General features: G+C 35.6%; 2 protein-coding genes across 7 annotated transcripts in view; one reads left to right on the top strand and one right to left on the bottom strand.

The window, feature by feature from the left end:
* The window catches only part of LOC134851749 (14-3-3 protein homolog 1-like), a 524,146-nt gene that overhangs the window by 118,327 nt on the left and 383,190 nt on the right, over window positions 1-22,629 (top strand). The window contains exons 2-6 of one of the 5 annotated variants that reach the window (XM_063867975.1): window positions 722-1,005; window positions 2,165-2,339; window positions 2,864-2,920; window positions 3,032-3,117; window positions 3,309-3,942. The exons of the other annotated variants lie outside the window; for them this stretch is intronic. Of the exons in view, the coding sequence (XP_063724045.1) occupies window positions 729-1,005; window positions 2,165-2,339; window positions 2,864-2,920; window positions 3,032-3,117; window positions 3,309-3,484 (771 nt within the window). The 5' untranslated portion in view covers window positions 722-728 and the 3' untranslated portion in view covers window positions 3,485-3,942. Of the gene's footprint in view, window positions 1-721; window positions 1,006-2,164; window positions 2,340-2,863; window positions 2,921-3,031; window positions 3,118-3,308; window positions 3,943-22,629 lie in introns of those variants that run through there. 5 annotated transcript variants of the gene reach the window in all.
* Window positions 11,480-22,629, bottom strand: part of LOC134851394 (ankyrin repeat domain-containing protein 63-like) — a 64,525-nt gene continuing 53,375 nt past the window's right edge. For both annotated transcript variants that reach the window (XM_063867456.1, XM_063867455.1), the window contains exons 4-6: window positions 16,530-16,713; window positions 12,134-12,254; window positions 11,480-11,810 (exon numbers count right to left, since the gene is read on the bottom strand). In XM_063867456.1, the coding sequence (XP_063723526.1) occupies window positions 11,673-11,810; window positions 12,134-12,254; window positions 16,530-16,713 (443 nt within the window). In that variant the 3' untranslated portion in view covers window positions 11,480-11,672. The remainder of the gene's footprint in view (window positions 11,811-12,133; window positions 12,255-16,529; window positions 16,714-22,629) is intronic.

Raw genomic sequence — 22,629 nt, 5'->3', positions numbered from 1 at the left:
AAAGAGACATTAGATCCTGCCAGAAAATTTACAGGAAAGGGAAAATATTTGGTTCAGATTTTGTTGATAACACAAATGTTCTGTTTTTTTAACTAAATTTTCCTCTTCCTTCGTTAAGTTTGTGTAATACTGCTTTTCTGAATCATAATTGCTTTTGAGAACTTTCTGAGAATTTTCAGTTCTTTTTGTGCCGAGTGTGTCGTAAGTGGTGCGAAGCTTGACCTCGTCGGGGCAAAAAAAAATTCAATTTCATCGATGATTGGGTCACTTCCCAGATTGTTCAAAAGTAATGAACGTAGTGAAGACTCTTATAAAGTTCTTGCTGATTTTTCTTGCTTTTTTTTCAACAAAAAGTCTGAAAATATTGATGCACTTAGGTATAATGCACGTTTTGAGTTCAATTGAAATTCATCTGCTGAAAGTGACGTAAATAGCACTCTCCAAATACGAACGTGGAAATGGCTCCAAAAAACGTGAACAGTTTCTAGTTAATTTTTAGATTTGCAGCTGAATATTAGCTTTACCCTTTGATCTAGTTTTCTCAAGTTGGTTGAATGTTATCAAAAAAGCGCCAATCATGAATCTTTCATTTCAAAGAGCTTAACGGGCATCTATTTTTTTTTTGAAATTCGAAAGTTGAGATTTTTTCCAGAAAGTCATGGTTTTTTATGTTTATTTGCGTTCATTACTCTTCTCCAATATTCGATTGGCTATGTTCCAGATTGTAAATGCCAGAAAATCCAGACACAATGGACGACACAGAAGCGCCTCTGGACTTGAGCAAAGTGAAAAAGAAGTCGAAAAAAGCTCCGCCCTCGTTCCTGACAGATCCTGATGCAACAGGTGAACCAATACCTGGGACTGATGGCTCTGCGGGGGGCGACAAGGGAGGTGCAGAGGACGAGGGTGGAAGTTTGAACTTCAAACAGATGAAGAAGAAAAAGAAGCCAGCCATCAACTTGGACGAGTTAGTCCAAGTTGACCCATTGGCAGATGACAAAGACGGTAAGCAGAACTTTCACTTCCTGTTATAGTTAACGCTTTTTTGAGTCTGGATTTTCCAGCTAGCGTGATGGGACCTGCAACTAGTTTTTTCTCTTTAACACTTTTTAACGAAGCGTGAAAGCGATAGTTCTTTTTATCAGACAGAGTTAATGACCGATTACGAAAATTAAGATGACACTAACTTTATCAGGCGGGTTTAAATGAAAGTTATGTTTCCTTGTTCCGATCCCCAAAGATATTGAATGAGGGATTGAGCTTAGTGCTCGGGGGTTTCATGTAAAATCACGCAGACTTTCATTTGTTATATCATAGTTTTCTTGGTGTCAAGAAAAACCGATCTCAATAGGGGCGGATCTAGGATTTTCTAGAGGGGGAGGGGCGTCCGCCCCCTCCCTCTGAATCCGCTGGTGTCAATGTCTTTATTTTCGACATGAAAGTTTCATGGAAGTTTTGTTTGTTTTTTTTTTGTTTTATTCAGCTCTTTTTCATAGGTTGATTTGTTTTTTTTTTATCCCAAATTGATTTTCCGTGTCGATTTTTGTGTTCAGTTTCCATATTCAAGATTTTTTTTTCAAACTTTGGTGGGTTTTCTAAATTCCTGGTAGGTTTTGTAAACTGTTATGCAATTTTTACAAGGTGAGTTAGAAGCAATCTTTTTATGTGTGAACCCTTTTTTATCAGAAGGTCGCAGTGACCGAGTGGTCTAATAGACTATCAAAGCTGCCGTAGGTAATTTTGCTTTCTCTTTTCCGGGCTTTCTTTATTTAGTGCAGAAAAACGAATTGTTTGTCTTTTTACCGTCGCGATGATTTTTTCTTCCCTATTTCAGGAAAAGTATAGTCTTAAAATTTATTTACGATCATTTCGGTTTTGCGATTGTTTTGCGGCTTGACTTTTTCTTTTCAAGTTCCTTTTTTTAACTTATTTGAGGGGCAAACTCCGCAATTGAAGAGCAAAAGTGTAATGTTTGCGAAAAACCTGAATGAGCTCTTCTCAAAAACGGACTTAAGTTTTCTGAATTCTAAGCGGATTAAGAAAATTGCTTATTGATCCATTTGAAAACTACCTTTTGCTTCTTGAAATTACGCACTGTTATTTGCAACTAAATGTGTTTAGGTATGTTCGTTTTCATGAATGTTTGTGTGTGTTGTGTGCATAGGAGATGGAGTGAAGGACTTGAGCTACGAGGAGTTGTTGGAGAGAGTGTACAAGATCATGCGGGAGAAGAACCCGAATGCGGGCGAGAAGAAACAGTTCGTGATCAGACCCCCCGAAGTGGTCAAGGCAGGCGCCAAAAAGACCTCCTTTGTCAACTTCCTCGAAATATCCAAAGCGTAATTACTGCCATTATCCCTATTCTCTATTCTTCTGCCTAGTTTGTTGTGATTATCTCAGTTTTTTAGAAATGATAGCTGGTCAGAGGTTGACAAGATATGTCTTTGCTGATAGATATAGCTGCTCGTGAAAGATATAGGGCTGTGTATAAAAGAAACCATAAGATTAGATCTACCGGATGATGTCTGATTACAAAAGCAATGCTTGTGTTACATCACCAGTCATTGAATTGCCTATGAATGTTTTCGAGGGTGGAGTTTTTTGACTTTTTTACGTCGACCAAAGTGTTTTAATAGCTCTACTAGCACTTAAAGATTTTGTTGTCAAAAATTTCTGTGCGGCAGGCGAATGCACCAAAAATACTGTTATAAGCCCTTATGGTTGGTTCTCACCAAAATTTTGTTGCTTGTGCTAATGAAATACAGTTTCGCCTCTGTGCTTAGTATTAGGTTTCATCTAGGGCTAATTCTCTAGGGGTAACGGTATGGATGGTCTCCTTCATTGAGTTAGTTGTTTGTTTCAGAATGAACAGAGAACCCAGACACGTGCTATCTTTTATATTGGCGGAATTGGGAACAAGGTCAGTCAGCTTTTGAGTTATAATTTCTTTAACACCCCCTCTTTTTTCTGAAGGGTACTGAGATTTGTGTAGTACTGGGTGTTTGTGTGTGTAAACTGGTGATGTTTTTAGTGGGTCAATTGACGGAAACAACACTTTAATCCTCAAGGGCAAATTCCAAGTTAAACAGATGGAGAACATCCTCAGAAGATATATCAGTGAGTACCACGCCTACCCTTTTTTGCCCCTCAGCTGCACTCGCTTTTGATTTAAATGTATTTTGAAAGCACCAAGTCTCAAACGGTACTAATAAGTTTTTTAGGCTTCAGTTTAACTAAATTATGATTTCAATATGAAACAGCATGACAAAATTGACAATGATTTCATTGCATGTTTTGTGCTTTACTAGAGGAGTACGTGATGTGTCACACGTGTAAGAGCAAAGACACCAAGCTGCAGAAGTCAGACAGACTGCAGTTCCTCCAGTGTGAGTCATGCCAGTCCAGGTGTACAGTGGCAAACATCCGCACAGGATTCCAGGCAGTCACGGGCAAGAGGGCCGCCCAGAGGGCCAAGGAGGTGTAATCAGTCTGAACCCATGTCAATCCAGTCATACAGCATCCATCTGCCTAACCAGTCCAGCCCATCTTCGTACATCCCCCACTGAATAACATCAATAACTTCATCCCACAACTCAAACAACTGGAGACAATGCGAGACATTTAATAACATTCGTTCGCAACAACTGTGACATAAACTGTAGTCAGTGCAAAGCAAGTAAAGGAGACTTTGCCCTATTTTCATTACAATGTAACTGTATTTGAAGATTACATTATACTAGAAGGGCCAAAATGGAAGCACTAACCAGACATGCATGCTACAATGACCTGCGATGTTATTTATGACTGGCGACTCAAATAAACTATGGAGTTTAAGCTGAAGAACTGACTACCGTGATGTTGCGTTGTTAAGGAAGAACATATTTTTTGTAGCTTTAAAAGTATGCTGTAATGGAAGGATAAAAAGATAAATTTTTGCTTAAATTAACATTTTTAAAGTTTAAAATTTTCATTTGAATCGAAATGCAAATGTAAGATATCATGGTGTCCTTTTTCTTTTCCAGCTAATCTTTTTTTAAACAGTTATTAGCGTTATGAATACTCTTACATAAGTCTTGATGATTTTTTTTTTCTTTCAGAAAAAGTCTTAAATTTGTTCAGGATCAAATTTACTTCTTCGCAGTTTCGCTTTGACTTCTTATTCAGTTGATTGCCCTTGTTGATATGAAGGCGAACTCACCTATCGAACAGCAAAAGTGTGAAGGTCACGAAAAACCTGATCGACTTCCAAATTCGAAAATGGAATTTAATCATCAGATCTCACAGCAAAATATAATTTCACCTATTGATCCAGTTTTTTTTCCAAATTGGTCTAATTTTATTAAGAGAAATAAACGTAGTGAAGATTCTTATATATGTCTTGCTGATTTTTATTTTTTTTCTTTCAGAAAAAGTAAAGTTTGTTCATGCTCAATTTTGATTTTTCGCGGTTTGACTTGTGATTTCTCTTTAAGTTCAGTGCACCTCTATTTTAAAAGGAAGGCAAACTCCACTATCGAACAGCAAAATTGTAAAGGTCACGAAAAACGTGATCGACTTCTAATTTTGAAAGAGGAAATTAATTTTCAGATTTCTCAGCTAAATAAAAGTTTTGATCCAGTTTTCTCATATTGGGTTAATTTTATCAAAAAAGTGTTCATCATAAATTGTTCTACAAATTCAAAGAGCTTTAAGGCCATGTTTTTTTTCGAAATTCTAAAGTTGAAGATTTATAAAAAACAAGTCAGTTTTTTTCAGTTTCATTGCGATCATTTCTCTTTGACAACTGTCAGTTGGCTATGTTCAAGAATTGTCAAACCTTTATTGTTCTACTTTTTTAAAGGACTATAAGGCCATAATTTTTTTAATTTGAAATTCGAAAGGTTTTAACAATCATATCTGATTTTTTCTTTGCGTTCATCACTTTTTCCAACTCTGGTGGCTCTACTTTTTAAGCGTAATGAACGTAGTGAAGACTTTCTTGATAAGTCATGTTAATTTTTTTCAGGAAAAATCTTAATCATTCACGATTCAATTTCGATTTTTCACGGAATGACTTCTGATATCTTCTTTAAGTTCAGTGCTTTTCCATTGTTAAAATGACGGCAAACTCCACTATCAAACAGCAAAAGCAAGAATCTCTCGAAAAATTTGATCGACTTCTAGTTTTGACATTGGAATTTAGTTATCAAATTTTCCAGCGAAATGAAATCTTTTACGTATTGGTTCAGCTTTCTCACATTTGGTTAGTTCATGAAAACATTGTCAATCATAAATTGTTCTAGAAATTTGTAAAGCTTTAAGGACTATCCAATTTTTTTCTTTAAAATTCGGAAGTTGTTCTGCTTCTTTACGTTTAATACTCTTTTCCAACTGTCAGTTGGCTATGTTTTAATAATAAATACAAGTAATTTTTTGTGAGTCTTATTTTCAGTTAGAGGAAAAGACCGGGAAAAGAACAAGAAACTTGGAAATCCGATTTTCTCGTAAAAATTGCGCTTTGCTTGCGACTACCAAGCGTTATAAAATCGGAATATAGACTTTTCCAGGTGAACTATCTTAAATCAATTTTCAGCTTGATTTTTATTATATATTCAAAGTTTTTAACGTTTGTGGCGGACCTAGACTAGATGCAATGACCACGTCTGGGATGGCAAAGGTTTTAGATTCGAATCAGCTAAGGACTTGTTATTTGTTTGAACTGCAATTTTCTTTCAAAAAATTGTCGACATGGCTGTTTTGTCAGCTTACCTGAACTAGTTTTCTTACGCAGAAAGCAATTCATTATAGTTGAAGTTATTTTTGGTTTATTCTTGCCTCGTGTAGATCTGCTGGCCCGTGAATTTTTATATTCATTTTTGCTCAAAGCTTCACACGGCCCTAAAGAATTTCGGCTTGTTTTTTCAGCTAAGTGAACTAATTTTGCGTCGTTTCGAAGAAGAAACAACGTTTTTTTTGTTTAATCGGAAAGGGCGCAAAATCAAAGAAATTAAAGAATAGCAGAGTTTTATGAGAACAGTTTTGTTTTCGGCACAATGCGTGTTTTCAAACTCTTTGCCGGTTCGGTTGCATTAGGCGTCTTTCGTTTCATATTTTGTGAGTTAGCAATGATTTTGTGTGGTTTCGCAAGTTATCAAAATTGCGGTTCAGAATACATGAAACTGGTATAGTTTTTCGGTGCCGCAATAAGTAATTCTTTTAAAAAAACCTGAGTAGAAGTCGATGAACGTAGTTCAGGCTGTTAAACATGTCGCGATGATTTTTTTGGTTATTTTTGGGAAAATTTTAAGTTCAGTGCAATTCCATTGTTAAAATGAAGGCAAACTCCTTTATCGATCAGCAAAAGCGTGAATAACTCAAAAATTCTGATCGACTTTTTGTTTCAAAATTGGAATTTAATTATCGAATTGTCCAGCGAAATAAAAGTTTTTATGTATTGATTCAGATTTCTGAAATTTGGTTATTTTCATGAAAACAATGTGAATCATAAATTGTTCTAGAATTCCGAAAACTTCTAAGGGCATCCATTTTTTTCTGTTTTTTTTTGCGTATGACTCTTTTCCAACTGTCAGTTAGCTATGTTTTAATAAGAAATATAAGTAATTTTTCGTGAGTCTCATGTTAACTTCGAGAAAAAACTGGGAAAAAACTAACAAACTTAAAAATCCAATTTTCTCGTAATAATTTGCTTGGCTTGCGACTACCAAGCGTTATAAAATCGGAATATAGAATTTTTTTTGGTAAACAACTTGCTTAAAAAATCACTTGACTCAATTTTCATCTCGATTTTTAATATATTCAAAATTTTCTTTATCTCTTTCGCACTTAGTCTAGATGCAACGACCACGTCTGGAATGGCAAAAGTTTTGGATTCGAGTCCGGTCAGCACTTGTTGTTTGTTTAAACTAAATTTTTTTTCAAAAAATTGTCGACATTGTCGCTGTTTTTTCACCTTACCTGCACTGATTTTTTTGTACCAAAAGCAATCCATTATAATAGAAATAATTTTTGCTTTTTTCTTGTTTTTTTGTAGATCTGCTGGCCCCTGATTTTGTATAACCTTCTTTCTTTATTTTTTGCTCACAAAGCTTCACACGGCCTGAAAGATTTCGGCTTGTTTTGTCAAACGTTTTTTTATTTTTGCGTAATCGGAAGGGGCGTAAAATTAAAGAAATTAAAGATTAGCAGAGTTTTATGACAACAATTTTGCTTTCGGCGCAATGATTGTTTACCAATTCTTTGCCGGTTCGGTTGCATTAGGCGGCTTTCGTTTCATTTTCTGCCAGCTAGCAATGCTCTTGTGTGGTGTCGCAAGTTATCAAAAATGCGATTCAAAAACACTTGAAATTGGTAGTTTTTCGGTGACGTAATAACTAACTCATGAAAATAACCCAAGTAAAAGTCGGTGAACGTATTGCAGGCTGTTTTACAGGTCGCGATGATTATTTATTTTCTTTTTAAGAAAATTCCCTAGATTTTTTAGGGGTTTGATTTTTTTCTTAAGTGCAGTTCTTTTCCTTTGCTAAAAGGAAGGCAAAATCCACTATTGAACAGCGGAAGTGTAAAGGTCACCAAAAACGTGATCGATTTTTAGTTTCGGAAGTGCAAGTTAGTTTCAAATTTCCCAACTAAATAAAAACTCTACCACGACACATTTTCGTTGAGTCTCAGTTGCATTGCGGCCACTTTTTAGCAAACAAAAAACAGATTTAAAAAAAAAACAGAAAACTAAGGCAACATATAATTGGAAAATAGTCAGCAATTACATGCAGACAAAAAATACTGACTTCTTTTTTTCGAAAAAAAATCTCATTTTTCGAACTTAAATGAAAAAAATGGCCGGAAAGCTCTTTGAGTTTTTGAAACAACTTATGTGACATTTTTCCGATGAAACTAACCCAATTTGAAAAAGCAGGATCAATACGTAGTTTTATCGGAAAAATGTCAAACATGAGTTGTTTTGAAAACTCGAAGACCTTTCAGGCCAATTTTGTTTCTTGAAGGTTCGAAAAGTGAGATTTTTTTTCGAAAAAAAACAAGTCAATATTTTTTTGTCTACATGTGATTGCTGACTATTTTCCAATTGTCTGTTGGCTAAGTTTTCAGGTTTTTTTGGAAATTCTGTTTTTTTTTGCTAAAAAGTGGCTGCAATGTAACTGAGACTCAACAAAATTGTGTCGTGGTAGAGTTAGTCGAAAGGGAGACTTTTACTACTTGGGTGATTTATTCTGATTTTGAATAAACCTAGACTTTGAAGGTCGGTGTTGAGAGAAATAAATTCTTTGTATAGCAAAATGGCGCTATCAGATTTTTCTGCAGAATCACAACTAAGTTTTTTTTGCATTTTATCTAATCGACTTTATTTTATTTCGCAAACATAACTCGCGCTTGCAAAATTAGACTAAAAACCAAAACTTAAATCCAGCCTGCAAAAAAATTCTTATGGCGCCATTTTCTTAAACAAAGAATTTTGAAAACTCGAAAAAAATCTGCAAAAAAAAAGAAGAAAAACCTTTTTGAATCATTTTTCACTTTCTTTTTTCTTTATTTTTTTCAAAAGTCAAATGTAGTCCATCATGGTATGTTTTGCTATAACTTGAAGTTTTGCTCTCATCAAGCTACGCATAAAAAGAAACGGTATAAAATAGAAACAATAGTTTATTTCATGTGGTCGGAGTCGGAACTTTTTATGCTTCTTCCACCGCAACCGGATACACCAACTTTTCATTTTAGTTTTCATGCACTGATAAGCTCGGATTTTTTCTCGGTAATTCAGCAACCGGCTAGACAAGATTAACTCAAAAACGCTTTAAATTTGCTCGAAAAAAGTAATTGAAGCAAAATGTGGGAAAGATAAAAATCTGTTTGTTTGAGAATCCAGTAAAGAAAAAAAGTTACTTAAAAAGTGTGTCGTGTGATTTTGGACATTTGATGAACTAAGTATTTTGTGTCTGCTAACAAACCTAAATTTGTTTTTTTTCTGCTTCTCTAGCGTTAGATTTTGCTGAACGTTCTTTGCCATCAGAGCTGCCCTAAATTGAAGGTTAGTTGTCATATTATTATCTGTAGATTTAAATCCAAAACAAAAAATGCAAGATGATTTTTGAACTATCCAAGCAAGAAAGGTAACTTTTTAAGCTCGGTGAATTAACTGCTAAGGCTTGTGACTCTTGTGAAAAAATGGAAGGATCGATTCAAACTGGACGAAAAATTCAATTTAATTCGATGAAACATGTACCCAAAACCAACAAAATTTCTACATGCTTTTCGTTTTTCGCTTCGAGTTTTGAGGAGGTTTAAAAGATGAAATTCTGGTTGGCGAAAAGAACGCAGACTTGACGTCTGGGACAATTACAACTTTGAAGCCGCGATCATTTTAAAAACAAAGCGATTTGAGCGTGAGTTTTGTTGTTTTTTTTCTAAATATATCTCTAAAGGTTTGCGAAAAGCGTTTTGTCATATAAAAAACAAAAGACATCTAATTCAGTTTTTGATCTAGACAAAAAGCATTTAAGAAAGACTGATTAAACTAAACCAGAACATTTCTGGTGCGATTTCTCCAATAAAATAAATTGCTCTCTTAAATTACTAATAAGCACTTTTTTACGCTGAGTAAAAAATTAAACCTGGGGAAGCTAAAAACTGCCTATTTTTTGAGTAATATGTCTAATTGGTCAAAAAGCAAGGTACAAATTTTAAGTACTCTGTCAAAGTCAGATTTTGCTATGAATGCGATTTGAGGTGAATCGCTAAAATCACTTGCAGTGGTTTTGCCTTTTTGTTCCTATGGAAGGCTTACTTCAAAACTGCACAAAGCTGCGATAACACTGAAAGCTTGGCCGCTGGATTATCGATTATACTGGGTATTGTTCTGACTTGCGTAACGAAAGTAACGGACTATTTGTGCTCGGGGTGGTTTTTTCAGTCAGTTTTTGGCTTTTTAATTAGCCTTTCTTAACGGAGTTTTTTTTATCATTCGAAAATTATTGTTGTCTTGAGCTTAAATTTTAAAAAATGTTTCTATTGTTATCATTTTTTGTAAAACTATTGGGGTCTAAAGAGTGCCATTTCGGCCAATTTGGGACAATTAACGCGCGCTATATTTCATGCTTTTAATCAGATTTAATCAATCTTGGAAATCAATCCAAAATTATTGAGAAAAGCTTATTTGCCATATTTGATTTGTTACTAGGAGCGATGTTTGTCAATTTGTACTTTTTATGGCGTGTGTGGGTTATTTTTCTCAAAAAAAAATCCCAATTTAAAAGATTTTTTTTTCCTTTTTTTATAACATTTGATTTTTTAATGTTATTACTGCTGCATAGATCTTAAAAAGCAGTTGAAACAGTCAGGGCTTCGCACTGATACGATCAGTCTCGTACTGTCTTGAGGCTCAGTCAGAACTCCTGGCTGTGTTTGTGGTGGTTTGAAATAATTATTTCTTTGCAATTCTTGTGTCATAAGTAAAGCAACGCGTTTTGCTGTTGGGTTTTACCACAGACAAAAGCCGCATTATTTATTAAATATAATGTTGACGTTAGTGTTCTGATACGGCTGTTTTTGCTTCAGTGTCAAGTTATGCTCAATTATGGCTCTATTAACTGGTTGATAAACAAATGTTTAACCGCTAGAAATTAAATTCAAATTAATTACTTTCAACGGAAAAGAGATGCATTTTCATTACAATATGGAGATAAAGACTAAGCCCTGATAATTTTTAGTGCTAACTAGTGATTTTTAATGGTTTGAATTTTGTCTGATCTAATCAATTTTAAACCGCAGTAAAAATCATTCAAGATAACGCAATCACAATTGTCGCGAAATCAAAAAAATTGAAGGCTGAAATAAAATCAATAAAAATAAATTGTGGAAACTATTTTTTGGACTCAGTAGAAAAAAGCGTAATCCAAACTACACCGGTTGCAAGATTCCAAAACAAGCGGATGTTTTGCTGCATAAAAAGCTTTGGCATGAAACTGATACCTCAATTTATATTCTTCTAGCTTCGTGAAACAATTGGAACAAAAAATAATCTAAAGATCCAGGTTGGAACCGAATCAGTATAGTTTAAAATAAAAAAATGTAAGATTGTTAAATTGATATAAAATCATGGGGAATAGAACAATTCTCGCGAAAAACTAATAATGGGAATAAGGATTGAACATCTACTACAAAAGAAAGCAATTTTAGTCATGTACTTAACAGCACTTCAATTTTTTTCATAACCTAATTGATCAACAAAATGCCTAATTGTAAAGTTCTCAATTCACTGGTCGAAACAAAACCGGTTGACCGAAAATTTCGCAAAAATTGAAACATTTTTCGTACCTTTATTAACCAATTCGGGTGACGGTAAATGTTTACATCTAAAAACATCGGGCGACGGTAAAAACATCCCGAGCAGTCCTAAGCGAAAAACTCATTGACATTTTTGCTCTATGGGTGACATCAAAAATATGATGTGAAGTTGTATGAAAGGGGACGTAAATCCTTTGACTGGCGAATCATTCGGTTTTCCAAGGGCCTTCAAAAATTGCTAGTCACAAAAGCGCCTAAATTTTAAACTATGAGAACTGTACCATTCGACAGAAAGAATTGATCTGACTGAAATGAGTTTGATTGATAAAGATTTGTTCACTGTTCGTTCAGTGTTTGTCCAGCTGTCGTGACGTGTGTCAGTTGTCGGTGTCTGTCTCGTCTGTGGCTGAGAGGTCGCTGTCGAAGTTGGAGAGAGTCCTGGCCACATTCAGCTGGTCTCTGACTGCCAACAAGTCATCCACTGCATGTTTCTGCACTATAGAGTCAATCTCCTCCTGAAGCACAAAACCTTATTTGCAGCTGACAGTTCGCACTGCGAGAAAGTAATTAGAAGGAGTAATCTTCCCATTCTGAAACAGTTTTGTTTTTGGCGGCCGGTCTTTGAGAAAGAACTTCTGCTGTAGTTTTTTCCAAATACTCTACAATAAGTTTGGAGAACAATTGCGTTTGAAACAATACGGTTTATCATTAATCTCTTTGTCTATTTGAACACAGAATGGATAAGCTCTGATGTAAAATATAATGTGGTTGGCTTGAAAAACGTATTAAACTTTGGTTCTAATTGCTGGTGAAGTATATCGACACTAGTGTGACTCACCTGTGAATATCCATTTCTGAGTGCCCACTCTATGGGGTCCATACATCCCTCCTTCTGCTGTGCCTTCTTCGTCAGAGAAGCCTTGCCCAGGTGTACCAGAACACGGGCACATTCGTGGTACCTAATGACACATTCACATCATTAATAATCAAAAACTCACTCATTTTGCGGGGAAAAAACACTAACCTTACTCAAACCATCTAACTGCATAGCAGAACATGACCAGTTCATTGCTGTAGAAATATCGCCTGCATTAGTGTTATCAAAACTAAATTTACAAAAAAAAATGTTTGAAAAAATTTGAATCTAATCTCGATTTTTTGTATGATTTTTTACACCTGCCGACTTGCAGTGAAAGCATCAAAGTTCCAATTTCTGCATTGAGTATATTTTTGGACTTAAGTTTTTCTGCCAATTGTTTGTCGAAACTTTTACAGCAGCATGGTGTTGGGTAAATCTTGATGATCATAACAATTATCTTAATAGTATTGTCTTACTGGTCTACCATAACCTTAATGGTACATATCAGTTAACTCAAAACACTGAACAGATTGTTTTTGTGTTAAAAAATGTTATTTCAACTTCCAAAAAACTACAAAAAAAACATGTTGTAAAAAGTCTTCTCTTGTTTTATTTCGCTGCATCTCATGAGAAACCATATATGTGCTGTCTCATTAACCTAGAGACTCGCCAGGGTTTTGCAAATGTGTACTTGATTTTTTCACCTGTTATAAAGTTGTTCAGGTGATTTTTAAGTGAGATGAGTGAGTGTCTTTTCAGTTTGATTGATATTTAAACTTATTTCACAACATATGATACAGCACAGATGGTGTACGTAGATCAGCCCGGTTAGTACCCGCATCTAAGAAAAGTGAAAAGAAATTATATATAATTGATTCTTATGGTCTAAAATATTATCAATCTAATCGATCACCATGTTGCCCTCAGACAATTAAAAGGATTATTAAATTGATTATAATCAGGGGCGGATCTAGGATTTTCTCGAGGGGCGGGGGGCGGATTTTCAAAATAATTTCGAAAATTTTCGAAAAAATTTGTCGTCCTTTTTTTTCAGGTCGACCGAATTGATTTTTCGAGATCTCTTAAACCCTGTTTTAGCCAAGCTTTCTGTGCCGCAGGCAAAAATTTTTGAAAGTTTTTAGGCACTTTTTGGAGAATTTTGACTCAGTCGAAAATAAGGTTTTTGAGCAATTTGTAGAAAATTTCACTATATTAATTCTGGATAATAGCTACCGTAAAATTTTAAAACTAATTTTCGAAAAATGCTTGAAAAGAACAACCTGGAGTAACATAAAATGAGTAACAAAAATCAAAGTTGCGCTAAAACAAAATGAATTTTAGCAACAGGGAACCAACCTTTTGGTTTGGAACTCGCAAATGATTTTGAGTGCATTGAAATCACAATTATTGGAAACAAATCGATTGCAAATGATTTTCAATGAATTAAATTTTTTTTTAATTAATAGTAATAAAAGTCATTTTTAAAGAACTATGATTGCTTATTTTTCCTTTTTATAGACACTGACACCAAAATTCAAATTCCATCGTCGATTCTTTTTGATGGAACTGCAGTGCGGGTTTTTCGAGTCCCAATCAGGCCTTTTTAGATTTTTTTTTGATAATGGTTAATAAAATCTTCAAAGAAGACAAAAACAAAGTTTTTGCTTGGGTTTACTCTCTCAAAACTTGCTTAACGCTGATTTGAAAACTGTTGGCTTGAGATTGGACAATTGAATTCACCAATTGACGATGCTTTTTAAAACATTAAATTTTCGAAATACAGTAGTTTTGTTTCCTTTTTTGGATTATTTTTGCAACAAATAATACTCTCAATAGAGTTTTAACTCTGCTATAAAACAAAGAGAGAGCACTCAAGTTAATTTCGATCTTTTTTAAATCTTTTAGGTCACCAGCAATAATTTCAAAAGTAGAATCTCTATTCGGTTTTGCGATGTAACTGAATAAACATTTAATATATTTTTTTCATTTTTTTCCTTCAAGTTTATATCGTGAAGGATGCAAAGCTTCGTTTGATATCTGAATGTAGAGTTTTTGTTGCTTTTGTTAGTGTACGGAAAAATACAAATGTATTTCAGAACTAATAATTGTTTAAAGTACAAAGATAATATTTTGAATGCTTTCACTAACCTTAACTCATAAAATGTAGAGTGACAGTTCGATCTAAATTTATCTGCAAAGCAAAATTTTCGAGTGGATTTTTAAAATATAAATCAAATTACAATGCAAAGGTCTTACGATGATTGATCGCCTTGTCCCACTTTTGAGGCCTGCTTTGAGTAGAAAGAAAAATTAAAAACCGCTCAGATGAAAAAAAAATTCACTTTAGTTTTAAAAGTTATTTTCTTAATTTTTCTTCTTTAGTGATTGCACATTTTTGTTCCAAAAAGCTTTTGGAAGTTAAAATTTTTTCGTTTAAGTCTCAGCAAGCTATTCACTGAGTTTTAGCGGGTGTGGGGGCTCAATTTAAATTGTTTTCTTGATCTGCGACTTACACTAAATTATTTTTTCAATTTTCAGATTCTTAGTGCATAGTCGACAGACAGTTGCTTAAAACGCCAACTGGCAAAACAGAAAACTCGCGTAATATAAAGAAAACGGCAAGAAGTGTTTTTCAAAATGTATTTAATGATTATATAGATTAGCAACTAACACTAATTTACGCGTGCTATTTCTCTCGTACCGAATGTAAAGACATTGAAGGAAAGCGGAGCAGGCTCTCGATAGTCACCAATGCCGCATTTTAGTTTCGAGTTTAAACAAAAACTTCACCTGTATTTAGTAATTGAAGAATCTTGTATTTTGTAATTGAAGAATCTTTTTTTTTTGAAATTATTGAGAAAAGTCGGTCGATATTTATTTTTTTGTCCTGAAAAATTACAATCCATTTCCATATGCACATTATTATTTGAGAGTGTAAATTGCCATCCTTTCATCATATTCTTAGCTTCAATTAAAGAAAACATCAAACGTCAAGCCGCCAAAATTTAATGTGCATGCTAAGATTTTTTTGGCATTTTTTTTCCAAAACAAAAAAAACAAAAACAAAAACCACAGGAACTGAATAAGTGTCTTCATTTTTTATTGAAAATCAAAAAATTGATATCATAATAACTTGAGCAAAACTTTCAGCCTTGGGCAAAGAGATAATTAGAAAAACTTTTTTTTTCAAGAAAAAGTTGTTTGGGACGCACAATTTCATCACCAGATATCCCGGGTTGACGTCCATAGACAAAAAATGCTTATCATACAGTTTCATATATGAAGTCTATGGAAAAAATTGTATGATAAAATAGTCATTTCGTCGTAGAAAAAATAAAAATTTCAAAAATCACCAAAAAACGTGTCTGGGTAAGTATAAATAGATTTAGATAAGTATATCTATGATAGAGGGCAAATTGACAATCAGAAACATAAATTTTATTTCGGTCAGAAAAATGCTTATCATAAAGGTTTTATAAATAAAAATTGTATGATATGCGTTTTTTTCATAAACAAAAATAAAAATTTGAGGTAAAAAATTTTTAATCCCTTTTTTGGGTGCAAATTTTTATTTGTGCTAAAATATAAATTTACGAAAAAAAAATTGCATGCAAAATTTGACATTTTTGTGTTTATAACGTAGTCCAGGATGAGTTTCTCACCCAAAAAACCCAAAAATTACATGAAAATGTTTTTTTTTGAAAACAAAATTTTTATCTTTTGTTTCATTTGCTAAGATAAAAATAAATTTGTAAAAAACAGGCCTTTTTTCTCACCCATCATAATTTTCAAGCTAGAAATTATCAAGCCATTTTCAAAAACTTACTTTTTTGGTATAAATTTTCATGTGAAATTTTTATAATTAACTTTTATGGCTAAAACCACTAATGCCGTTCATCTCTGTGGTAACTGCCAGTTACACTCTGGGTTTTCTCATGACAAATAATCCTTGGCTAGTGTTTCGGTTGAAACACAAAAATTCGAAAATTTTTTTTTCGAAATTTCAATTATGGAAAAAATGCTTATCATACAATTTCATATATGAAAAAAATGCTTATTTTGCTATTTTCATACATACACTTTTACTCTATGAAATTTTATGAAAGAGTATGACAAGCATTTTTTTCATATATTGAAATTGTATGATAAGCATTTTTTTGTCAACCCGGGATGGGACGTTGAAGTTCAAACGCGAGATATCCATCTATTTCAACATGTAATTGCTGACTAGGTCTACTGTTTTTTGATTTCGTTGATTTTTTTTGATTTCAGCAACTGCAATAAACTTTCCACTAATCAAATCCTCGTTAACCCACCCGCCCTCACCGCCTTCCTCCCCCTCCCCTCTCCCTTCATCGCTTGTATTCACACATACCCCTGTTTAAGTGCGGTCATAAGTGCGGTCATTCCGTTGCCATCCTCGTGGTCCACGTCCAGTCCGAGGCGTCTGTAGCACTTGACGAGGATCTCAGTGCCGATGTCGTTGCCGACCCGACAACACATGATGAGGGGAGTGCACCCACTTTCATCCGACAGATTGGGATCCACACCCCTCTTGACTGAAACGAAAAACAAGGGGGTTATTCTATCTTATACATGCCCTCGAGCATCCCAGTGAGAAACTGAAGTGTGATTGGTTGATAATTCCTTAGAACATAACGTATTCTAGTTTGCGACATGTTTTTTTCTCAATATGATATTGGGAAACAAAACACCCATGATGAGAACCAAAAACAAATACATTTTTCAGTATCATGCGTATCATTATCAAGATCCATTATGTTCTGTTTTTTTCTTAATTTTAAATTTTTCCAAAAGTTTTTCACTTTGGCGTTTTTTCTCCAATAAGCTCGTTATCGGGTTTTAATAAACTATTCTAATTCTATGGTTCTATATGTACAAAATATGTACACAAGCTTAACGGTTAAAACGTTAAAAGGAAGTAGTTGAATTAAGAACGTTAAAAAGGACAACTGAACTTCCATTCATATCGACCGATGGTCGTAACTAAACTGGTATTAATTAAAATACCGAAGGTCATTATAAGATACTAAAAACAAATCACAACATTTCCCACCGGGAAAAAAACTGAAACTGCAAACTAACTATATAACTCTATATACACCCTTTTTCCCCCTCCGAAAATGAAAGAATTTTACAAACTGCGCCCAGAGGGTAAATATACAGAAGCAAAATAAAATCCACAATTGAAAGAGAATGTAACAATGTACAGGGTGGCTATACAGAATTACAAAATTTACAGAATACGGTAACTAACTAAATAAAACTAATCCACAACATGTACATTAACATGTACAATTGTATCTACAGGTAAAAATTAAAAAGTCTGGCGGTAAAATATGGATTACAGAATTGTTTTGTTAAGTTTGAATTGATATGTCGATCACAAGAATTGGTCCTCAAACTCATCCAATTTAGCCCTCACTTCCGAATCTATAGTCGATGAGATTTCGCTATAGTTGTCCACCTCTAGCGTGGGGTCCTTTGAGGTCGGCTGAGTTAAGTTTGAGTCCGAAGAATTCTCGTGAAAGTGAGTCTTCGTGGTAGATGTTGCAAGTCTGACCGTCGGGAGGGAGTTCCTTGAAGACCAGGACAACGTAGTTTCTGCGACGAGAATATGTGTGGAAGGCGCCTCCACTAATGGAGTCAAAAGGTCAGAAGGAGAGTTGACCGAGAAAGTAGAACTGTGGGAGTCCGGTGCCGGAGAGAATAAGGTAGTTGACGCCCCTAGGTCGTCTTTTTCTTGTACCGCGTCTATAAATCTCCTATTTCCGTAAAACTGTGAGGGGCCCACATTTCTGCGTGGTCTAGAGTTTCGGGTCTTTGGAGTCACGCTGATCGTCTGTTCCGGAATACTGTCTACCATAATTGGATTGTCCTGTGATCCTTCAGTAGTATTCATGTCGTGGATAACAACAATCTCCCGTGGGTCGTTGTTCACTGTCCTTTCTGAGCTCAGTAGTAGGTATTCGACAGGACCTGTAATACTTAAGCCCTGATTAGACTCGGTATGGAGATTTTGAGGTACGTTATTATTGGTCACATCGTCAAAGTAATCCTCGATTATCGCGTCCCACGAATCTAGATTTAAGGAAGATGAACCTGAAGAAAATCTTGGAGAGTCTTGAGTGGCCGTGCTCGCGGTCGGTGCGCTAGTCCCTGCTCTGGTGTTCTCCATTCTCGGGGTGGCTTGACTCGAGTGACCAGCTGGTGTCGATCCAGCTTTCTTCGGTGGAGAGAGTTTCCTTTTCCCAGCTAAACTCGAATGAGTATGAAGATTATGCCCAGTGGGTGTCTGATTCACTATTATCTTTTTGGGCCCTGGGAGTAATTTTCCTTTTATAGCCAGATCCGATTTACCTAAAACGTGACCATTGTCGAGAGTAACTGTGTGCTCTGAAGAATCGATGATATCCTTCTTAACCAGATTAAAATAAGGGTCCCTATTTTTCCTGTTAGTCACCTTTCTATATAAGTTACCTCCAGTTACTGCTTTTCTTTTTGCCAGTGGATCTGAAGTTCGGATAGTGACGTCCGGGGTTGTGTGTAGGCTGAAAGTCCTAGCTAGTGGCATGTTTTCTTCTGGGTCCGACGTGCTGTCCTTTTCCTCGTCCAAATAGCCATCTTCTGCTCCGTCGTGTAGTTCCCAGTTAGTGACCCGCTCTTTGGACATTATAGCCTTACCTTTATCTAAAGGATCAATATTGGACATAAGATTTTTCCACCTAGTGTTCGGTACTCTATTAAAATGCTTTTCAAACGGAGTACAGCCGATCGCAGTTTGTTTTGATATTCTCAGATTCCAGATGATTTTCTCGATCGAATCGTTTAGAGATGGCTTGGGTACTTCGAATGACATTGCCAGTATTTTCGATTTAATTGTGTACACTAGTCTTTCCACTAGCCCATTGGATCTGTGGTCTCCGACAAAGCAGTAAATAATTTCTATATTAAATTTATCGCAGAAATCATGTGATAAGAAGCATGACCCATGGTCGAATCTAATTTTTCTTGGGAAATCCGTGGAGGTGACAGTAATCGTTTAGAAATGAAATTACGTTTCTTGTAGAGGTGTCATTGACGATCTTGGCCGAAGGAAACTTAGTGTAACGGTCAATGCAAAGAAGAATGTATTTGTTGTTAACACAGCCCGCGTCCAACGGTCCCGCAAATTCCAAATTAATTTCTTCGTTCGCGAATGTCAACTTCGGGAGTTTCGAAATATTATGGGTGCATAGTAACACTTTAATGTTCTTACCCGCTTTTAGACATTGGCTACATGTTCTCCCGTGATGATAAAATTCCCGGTAAATATGCGGCCACCACAAATTTTCGGCGAGGGATTTCATCCTAAACTGTCCTGAGTGAGTCTCATGTAGCATCGAATTAAAAGTTCCCCTGATGGTAGCTGGGACGACTAGTTTATTGTCTAAAAAGAGTAGCTCATCCTTCACGTGTAGGTCTTTGGTGTAGTTCTTCATGTAAGTCCCGTGTATGCCCGTAGGTCGGTTCCTCTTTATCGTCTCTATCAAACCTCACAGCACCTTGCCTTCTCTAGTCACGATCTGAAGAAATTTCTTCGAACAGTGGTTTTCCGGGCGAATTGGGGAATTCGGTAAATTCAGGTCGGCCTTATATCTTCTTAAGAGGTCTGCGTGATCGGGTGGAAGTCTGTCTCCTCTGAATTTGAGGAAGATATTATGTTCTTCGGGAATGATCAAAAGGGGTTCGTTCACTTTGTCCATTGGGAGTTCTGGTTTTTTTTTGCTAGATGGTATGGAGTGTCTGTTTAGTACTAAGAAATGTAAAAGGACGTTGTCCGAAAAGGTAATACTTCTAAAATTAAATTTAGAATTATCGACTGGTTGGCAAATTGTAGTGCAATTTTTTGTCCTAGAGTGGTTATTGTGGCAAATTTTTATCGACTGAGCGATACAAGATATGATAGCAGCAATAATCTTGAGATTGAGTAAAGCTAAAGAGCTATTCAACCGATTCTGACCAATCACGTCGCTTGAATTTTTGTTTCCCGATGGGATTGTATTAACTCTTGAATTAGTATTTACAGCGACCGCTGGTCTATCTACAGAATTTACATTAAGTATTTTAGAATCTTGATTAGTCGATAAAATGTTCTGAATTTTGTTGATTGAAGCGACTACAAATTCGTCGTCATAATGCGAAATTGGAAGGGCTTTGCCCGAAGGAAGTCTAGATAAAAGGTCAGTAAAGCACATGTCCTTTCCTGGTAAATGTGGAAACTTTAAAATTGAATGGTAAGAGTCTGTTTACTCAACGGGTCAATCGGCTATGCATCGTTTTGTTTCCATGATTTGCCGAAAGTGCTGATAGTAATGCTTTGTGATCAGTTACTATTTGGAATTCTGTTCCGTACAGGTAGTTTTGAAATGTTTTGTAGCCTATACGACTCCCAGCAACTCTAATTCGTTGGTAGAATATTTCATTTCATGGTTGTTTAAAAATCTGGATGCAAACGCGATTGTTTTCCACTGGTCATCCTGTAATTGTTCTAGGGTTGCCCCTAGTCCGCTATGTGAAGTGTCTGTTTTCAGTCTTGTCATCTCTTTTATATCGAAATGGCTGTTTTCTGCAATATTTACAATATTCGTTTTTAACTTCTCAAACGCTATTGAATGGCTAGTATCCCATTTGTATAACGATCTTTTGTTTAGAAGAGGTCGGAGAGGGGAGCTCAATGTCGATAAGTTAGGGACGAGTTTTACATATTGGTTTATCGAGCCGAAAAATGAACGAAGTTCAGAAATATTCTTCGGGGTTGGCAAATTTTTTTTTGCGTCGGCTTTACCGACCAACGGTCGTAATCCATCGCCTGAGATCTTGAAGCCATGCCATTCGATGTCAGATTTAAAAAATGCGCATTTCCCCCATTTAACTGCCATGTTTTTCTTATCTAATATTGATAAAATTTTGTACACTTTTGATTTGGGATCCACGCGAGGCTACCAGGATGTCGTCTATATAACAATTTGTAAACGGGATATTTTTCAACGGTGAGTCCATGACCCGTTGGAATTCATTGGTCATTGGCATGTCTCCTAATCCGTAAAATCCCGTTAGAAATCGATCCGTTCCGGTCGTTTTGCCGCCTACTCTGCTAAAATTGCACTGTTTACTTGTTTGATTGCATTGTTTAAGTTGACTATAGGCGTTTTTCAGGTCTAAATTACTGAACCACACTCGCCCGTTGGATTTTTCTGAAATTTGGAGCGCCACGTTATCAATCAGTTCATGGATATTTGGCATTTGATACTTAATTTTAAAAATTTGATCATTTAAAAGCTTAGAGTCAAGTGCCAGTTTTATTGAAGTATCCTTTTTCCGAGTGATTACAATTGGGCTGATGAAACAATCTTCGTCGCATTTCTCTAATTTTTTTATGTGACCTTCTTTTTCCATTCTTTTTAACTCTTCGTTCACTCCCGCGAGTAAGTGGAGTGGAACTCTTCTCCCTTTGGACTGTATTGGTTTAAAAGGTGTGTGAAAATGGGTTACTTTCCGATCGTTATGTATTTTCCCCACTCTAGTGAATAAGTTTTTGAACTCGTTAAAAATTTTGTCTGATAAAAATGTAAGTTTTTGTACTCACTCTCGAGTGTGGGTTGATTGACCATGCAGATTGGTTGGGGGCATTTCCTCTGCGTTATTTCTATGCCCAGTTTGGGTAAATTGTCGTTCCCCAATATGTTTCGCTCGTGTCCGCCGGTTATGAAGAATGGGGTTTCTTCGTTGATCCACCCATTGGACTGTGTTCTGATAATTATTTTTCCCAAAATATTGATCGTATCATTGGTGAATCCGCAGTATAGGTCTTTTATTCTTTTCTCCACTGGGTGTATCTTGAGGTTCGGGTATTTTACTTTAATTTCGTGTAGTTTATTCTGTTTTAAAAAACTTACAGGGCTTGCTGAATCTACAGGTATGTTCATGTTTACAATCATGTCCCAGCCGATGCCTAGGTTCAGGAGTTTCTTTGTTTCGAGACCATTATTGTCGTAAATAGTTCTGACGCTCAACACCGAGAAATCGTCATCGTCGCTCTGTCCGTACTCATTCCACGCATTTATAACGTCGCACGATTCTTTTTCTTCCATCCACGAGTTTTCCGGAGGTGTGTATGTACAATTCTCAGTATTTACGTAATTATCTGATACAGTATTTACAGTTGGTCTCTTATTGCGTGATTTACATAATTTGGCGAAGTGTCCCTTATAATTACAGTTTTTACGGGTTATGTCCTTCGCTGGGCAAACGTTTAAGTGCCCTTTTGTAAATGTATTTCCGCATTTCATGCACGAGTTACTCCTTTCGATGTTTAAACTTGGTTCCTTTTTGATATGATTGTGGTTACTAAAAGATTTAAAAGTTGTCCCGTTGGTCGATGACCGTGACATATTTGTCAGTTTCTGGTGGTT

Source organism: Symsagittifera roscoffensis, chromosome 7 (genome assembly GCF_963678635.1).
Source record: "Symsagittifera roscoffensis chromosome 7, txSymRosc1.1, whole genome shotgun sequence".
Taxonomy (NCBI): Eukaryota; Metazoa; Xenacoelomorpha; order Acoela; family Convolutidae; genus Symsagittifera; species Symsagittifera roscoffensis.
This window is presented reverse-complemented; position numbering and strand designations above follow the sequence as displayed.